Source organism: Anneissia japonica, unplaced genomic scaffold (assembly GCF_011630105.1).
Source record: "Anneissia japonica isolate Jap-2015-1 unplaced genomic scaffold, ASM1163010v1 scaffold3262_len730253_cov190, whole genome shotgun sequence".
In the NCBI taxonomy this organism is placed as follows: domain Eukaryota; kingdom Metazoa; phylum Echinodermata; class Crinoidea; order Comatulida; family Comatulidae; genus Anneissia; species Anneissia japonica.
Window position 1 is genome coordinate 331,388 of NW_022732572.1, and position 6,720 is coordinate 338,107.

Below are 6,720 nucleotides of genomic sequence, written 5' to 3' on the forward strand. Positions count from 1 at the left end.
TTGTGTTAAATAATAATTTTTTACTGTTATTGTTATTATTTTTATATAATTATATATAATGTTTATGAAGGATAATGAATAATGATTATTATTGTTTTATTATTATCATTATTATTTTCAATTTTGACTTTACACTAATATAATTGCTGTGTTCTCATGTTCCTTGTACCATAACTTCTTGGTTTTTACAGGGGATTAAGTTATTTTGACCTCCTTTTACACTTCCATTAACTGTTATTTCTGACTTGGATTTATATCGAGTATTCAACCTTGTATTCTTATTCCATTGTTATTATCTTAATCTTGTAATGTTAATTTGAAGTGCGAAAGAACCAATAAACAACGACAAAACAAACAACAAATTATTTACACTTGGAGCCTTGTCCATTCGCCCACTAACTCATGGTTACACTTTTTCACCTCTTTCCTCTCTTTAACTCTTCTCAATTAGTTCTCCCTCTTTTTATATTTTTCAGCGGGAATGACGGTTAGGTACTTGGCTGTAAATCAACGAAATCTTTAATTCTTTCGATCTGTGTCTCCAAAGTTGAATGACTGCAGGGCCCTTTGGTGTGTTATGGGAATTCCCTAATTGTCTCAGAAAATTCATCGTAAGAAGTGTTTTTTTTACCCCCTACCCCTAATGGTCTAGGCTATAGTAATAAATACTAATGATAATCGGATTCGTAACTATTCTAAACTATCAAGAAAATTGGTGGCACATCAAATTTAACAATTGCAGAGGTGGGTCAGGGAATTCTAAATAGAAAAGCCAGGGATTGATTTTTACAGGTGGTGGAGGAGAAGACCACCTCAGACTAGACCCATCATAGTTAGATAGTAAGACATTTTATGGTTATATAGCACCTCAGATGACCGGAAATCGCACTCTCAGGCTCAAATTTTAATACAATTTCTTTTTTCCCATTTCTTTTCTAATTCTAAAAGAAATTCGGGGGAGGGGGCGGTGGGTACACAATTGAGTACACCACTGATTTGAAATCAACACAGTAATCAATAATTGCTCTCTTCTAAAATCCGAATATTATTGAGGGGCCCACTGGCGTTATATATTCAAAAACATTAAGTTGGAAATTATTTTTAAATTATATGGTCTATTTATGAATGGGCCCCTAATAGCCCGGTGGGCCCCCGTGCTTTGCACTGGCTGTACTGCCCGTAGCTACGTCACTGCTTCTCTTCATTTCTTGTTCATCCTCGTAATTACACTCTTCTCCTCCTCGAGATCTCCATTATCCTCATCACATCCTTCAAACAATCTCTGGCGCTTTTTATGGAACTATTTACAAGAAATGGTAGTGGGTTCTTTCGTTGTTCATTGCTCAAAAGGTACAGTACTGTATTTGGTATGAAGTTTATTTACTCAATCATTTTTAACTCCAATAAGTATGGTGCATGATACGGTCATTAAGCACAAATCCCTTTAATTCCCGCAATTCCCTGGTCGGTTGTGTCGATGGGACACGTGCGTATAATAGTGTTCGTTTATTATAAGTATTCAACGTGATTAGGCCTATATCTGATCATAAATATCACATTTGGTATTCTCATCGTTCTCTTCATTATGCCCATAATTTTCTTCCAATTACCTTATACTCCTCCACCAAATCATTGATCTTCGTCTTCGGCATGCACGAGGAAGCATCTTCATGTCACTCCATTTTACTACTGCACTCTCTCAATCTGATCAGTCATTAATAACTGACAATGAACGCCTAAGTAATAATATAGTTATACGGTTATAATTTCAAAGTCCAAGTTGGGCTTCACATTTACTCGGGTAATAGAATCAAACACCTAAACGGGTCCCTGGCGAGTGTTGCAGCTCAAGAAGGCATTCGAGAGACAGCGTGAATAAGATATAAACCTTGTCAAAAAGTAGCTTTTGGCCGAGGCCCCATTCTTTCTTTGGAAGCTCAATGTTTAACCGCACCCGATGCGTCACATTCTACAACCGCATTAAAATAATAATACAGTAATGACATGCATGTGGAGGAATAGGCCCCTAATAAACGTATTCTCCACGCATGAATAGCCCTGGTAGGTCTACGTCGCATATTGAACAATTACATAATGTGTCGGGACCGAACGGCGAGCCGTTAGGGTCTATTATTTATATTGTTTATGAGGAAACGGATATAAATAAAATCATGAATGAATGTTGGTTTACGTGCAAGTCTGCACGTCCACCACCATTTCATAGCTTAATTATTTAAGTAGTTGATATATACCTGTGATATATTAACATACGAATCAGTATTGATTGATAACTCCATTGTATTTTCGAACAAAGTCTAAAAAAATCAAGATTACCAACCTATTTTCTTATTCAACGATTCATGCAGACAGGTAAGTGGATGTAATGTTTAATTCCAATGTTTGATTAATGTTTAATGTTTAATTCAATGACTACAGGTTGGTAAGTACATTGATATTTAATTGCAATGTATGATTGATGTTTAATGTATAATTGCAATGTTAATTCGTCAAATTTTTTATTGTAAGAATGATGGGCCTATTACTATTTGGCCTGTTTGAACGTAGTGATCATGCAGGCGTAAGTATTGTAAGTCTTGCCCGGGTATAGTGATCAATTATCCTACTTAAAGACAGTACACAATGATTAATGATAGCAAGCGATATGTTTAATTAACATATGAACAAATTAGTAATGATGTGTTGATGCGGTTTTAAGTATGATATTACGATCGGAGACATCCAGAAAAGATGCTGCATTTCCTGTAATTACGTCTTCATTTTACATTCTGACATTCTATTGCTATTATTATATTTATGAGAACTTGGTTAATAGCACTATCATTTATAACTGGTAATTGTGATTAGTCTGTCTTAATCCATGTCTCCATTATCATATTTGCTACCCCTTCAAATATTTTCTTTCGATTAATATGTTTGTCTGATTTTGGTTCTCTTTTTTTTCCCTTTCTTTTTTGTTAAAATATCCAATCGGAAAGGCACACTTGCGCATTACATTATTAAAACTAATCGCAGTGAACGTTTGTAGCCTATCATTGATAAGTCGTGACATACTTAGATGACACTTGTAATATTTCTCCATGGTTATTTTCTATTGTGGATATCGTGTTGATAGCATAGATTCAAATTCTAATCTACTTCATGACCTAGTATAATTATACCACAGACTCTGTGATCCTTGTCTGTCAATTCTCTTACACATCTTGTGAGTGAGTTCCATACAAGGGGCTGTGTAGACGGTAGGTAAGTCAGTATTCCATTTCGTGCTGTTATTGTAGACCAACTTTAGACATAATGGTTAATTTTGACAAGCGCTGTGTTTAACCATAGAGAAAATACAACAGATGGTTTCATAGATACAAATATTTAATTATGCTTTGATGCGGTTTTAATTACGGAGAATTACGTTTTCACAATCGGGGATACGCCCAGTCATGTGGCGTATAGGAGTCAAGGATGGTGGTTTGATGGGGGCGCAAAGGTGAAATGGGGGGGGGGAGGGTGTGCTTGATGATTAGGAGATATAGCGCAATAGCTCACAAAAATAACCACCCCACCCCCATGCGCACCTACATCCGCCACGGCAGCCGCCGAAGTAACGAGCAAGGGGCGCGTGCAGTTACTTGTTATGGTACCTGCTAAATTTTATATGTTACGTCATTTTGCTATTACATTTTTAAGAGCTTGACACAAATATTATATTTTCATAAGGTAGGCCTATGCTTTCGATGTAAGGTTAGAATGTTACATTATAAAATGCTATATTTGCTTTGGGGCATTGCCTGGATAGCCGAATGATCATTAATAGCATCTTTGTGTTATCAATTGAGTAATTGAGTAATTATTTGTAATTAGTCTATCTTGCATACAGATTATAATAAATACATTATTTTACTAAGTTATGAATGTTTTGTTTTGATTATTATGTTTATCTCATGAATGTTTTGTTTCGGTTATCCAATCGAAAGAAGGATCCACCTATGAATTGACCCAATCACAATGCCTAGTGTTTGTAGACTGTCGTTGAATAAGTCGCGTGACATCTAGATATTGCACTAAATGAATAGGTCTCTGATATTTCTTGTAGGAATCTATTGTTGTTGGGGGCCTAGTGTTTTGATATCGTAGTTCCAAACATTTTTCGAAAATGGCACGAGGAATCGGCGGACGCGGAATCTTTGTTAGGCTAAGCATGGCAAATTACGAGGTAAGACGCCATTTTGTTTTTTAAAAATTTAATGTCCATGACGTATCGTCTTCGTGTAAAAGACAAATAATTGAAGGCATTTGGAATGATTAAAAAAGCTGCGATGGATTTGAAATAAATGAGCCCAAAATGTGATAAAAACATGAATTGTGCTACAGGGCAGTACTTGTACCATATTGTACTTAAAAACAATAAAACTATTATTATTATTATTATTATTATTATTAATATTATTATTATTATTATTATTATTATTATTATTATTATGACAATGATGATGTTGATGATGATGAGATGATGATGATGAAAAGGAATGACGACCACAAAGATAATAATGGATGGTGTTGATGATAATGATTAGGGACATATATAAATAAATACTAATAATGTGTATAGGTATATATTTTATTATAATTATGATCAACAATGTTTTTTTTCACTTTTTCTTGTTAACAATTTTGATCATCATGTTTCATTTGTTATTCTATGGATATAAAATTGTGAAATAAAAGATGAAATGAAATGAAAATTATTACAATTTACTAATGATAAGCAATCTATAATAGATAGAATTAAAAGTACATTGATGTAAACATAAAATGTTATTTTATTTATAAATCATATGATCTAAATTGTATTATTACTCATTTGAATATTATTATGCTCTACTTAGCACATGCATAGAAATTGCTGAAACTCTTAATACAATGTAACCTTACATAAACGAAATTATACACAAAAGTCTTCATAATAACAATACAGTCATAGGCGCAATCCTGTAGAGAACATTATTACAAATCTGAATGTAATTTGCATACCGGTATTTCACTGATTCAACACATGTAGCGATTGTAGCAGGTCATTGACAACATCGTACAGGCGCTGCCCTATGCATGAGGTGAATACATTGTAGGCCCTGAAGATAGACTGCAACTCCCATATCTCCGAAAATATAGCACCTAGAATTGTACTAAAATAAATATGAGATACAACTTCCGCTTCCCCTTCAATGTGGTGACGTGCTCAGTACCTATGTGTACAAAAATTACATTACTATATCTTTACTTGCTTATGCAGACCTAGACATATTCCACCCAAATGGAAAATTTCGGCGCAATTAAAAATGAGAATTTTAAATTTCCACATGGATATCCCTGTGACGTTGTAACTCAGAATTTACCCTCAAAATATCATAATACGTTTTTTATGTTACAGTTTGAAAAAAAAAAAATAATATAATGTAAGATATTGATATAAGGCACATAAGATAACATTAATGCACAGTCGTTCATCCATTTCATATTATTATATAATCTACGGTTTTAATCAAAATTTTTTTTTTATTTTAATCTTTTATGTTTGTATTTTACAGCTCATGCCATTGGCCGTTATACTTGGATTTGCCTGCACCATGGCGACAGCGTACGTTGGCTACGCTGCAATACAAAAGAAGGATGTGTCGTAAGTATACATTAATTATAGGCCTACCAATACTGTTTGTAATAATCGTGGACTATATGAAAAAATAGTGCACTGTTTGGGATAGGCAAATAACACTCGCAGTTGAAATGATGACGTCACGATTGACTTATAATAATTAATATAAGCATTTTGTTATTACACGTTATCATAATTTATCACCAAAGAAGTAATAGGGCCTAATATTACTACTACTACTAATGATAATAATATTAATAAAATGATTTGAATTCTTATTACTAATATTTGATTTTCTCAATATACCTTTTATTCATATTATTCATTTTATTGTACAATATCATTATTTTCACCGTTAATATGGAATCATTATTGTTATCAACATTCAAAACAATAATAATAACTATAATGTTATATTTATAACATATTGCCCCATGTGCGTTACACAGAAATTGTATAGGGCCAACCTAGAGAATAATAATAATGATCATGGTGATGATAATAATAATAGTAATAATGATAAACATAATAATATTAATAACAATAATAAATGATATAGAGATTATGTTTATTACTATTATCATTACTAGTATTTATTTTACTATTGATATTAGGTTTATTCGATGGAAGAATCCCCATCCATGGATCAAAGTAGACCCTGAAAGTACACAAAAGGTAGGAATTGTTTAGCGCAAGCATTTGCTTTTGATAACGACATGAGACACATAAAGCATGATAAAATTGTATATATGAATTACTCGGGGTTTGGATCTGTAGTTAACAATAATAAATAGACTATTAATAATATGTGTATAGTATACACCTACACATGCTTAAAAATGTTATTCGCTGCTTCACATTAAAATATTATATGGAAAAGCACGTGCTTCAACCAATGTCGAGTGTCTTGGTTTGTGTCAATTAGACCAAATATTTACACTATTTATGATTTTACAGTTGACTCAGTGTCAGTGATGAAATATTAATTCATTTAAAGATGTTTTAAATTGCCTCTGTTATTTAGCGAAAGGTAAATAAAACGAACAATTCAATAATAA

General features: G+C 32.9%; 1 protein-coding gene across 3 annotated transcripts; it reads left to right on the forward strand.

Moving 5' to 3' along the window:
* The first annotated feature begins 2,208 nt into the window (after positions 1–2,208).
* On the forward strand, positions 2,209–6,397 carry LOC117115722 (normal mucosa of esophagus-specific gene 1 protein-like). 3 transcript variants are annotated; one of them, XM_033259637.1, is made up of 4 exons: positions 2,209–2,370; positions 4,106–4,225; positions 5,598–5,686; positions 6,277–6,397. In XM_033259637.1, exons 2-4 carry the CDS (start codon positions 4,166–4,168, stop codon positions 6,350–6,352), a joined length of 225 nt encoding a protein of 74 aa, XP_033115528.1. In that variant the 5' UTR covers positions 2,209–2,370; positions 4,106–4,165; the 3' UTR covers positions 6,353–6,397. The 3 variants fall into 3 exon arrangements, with proteins under 3 accessions (XP_033115528.1, XP_033115529.1, XP_033115531.1); XM_033259638.1 differs by lacking the exon at positions 2,209–2,370 and adding an exon at positions 2,375–2,440; XM_033259640.1 differs by lacking the exon at positions 2,209–2,370 and adding an exon at positions 2,465–3,261.
* The last annotated feature ends 323 nt before the right edge of the window (positions 6,398–6,720 follow it).

Excerpts from the sequence above, each read along its gene's own strand:
- LOC117115722 (XM_033259637.1), top strand. The coding sequence starts at position 4,166 with ATGGCACGAGGAATCGGCGGACGCGGAATCTTTGTTAGGCTAAGCATG. Across the intron at positions 4,226-5,597 it reads TAAGCATGGCAAATTACGAG|CTCATGCCATTGGCCGTTAT; the intron begins GTAAGACGCCAT and ends TGTATTTTACAG. Across the intron at positions 5,687-6,276 it reads ATACAAAAGAAGGATGTGTC|GTTTATTCGATGGAAGAATC; the intron begins GTAAGTATACAT and ends TATTGATATTAG.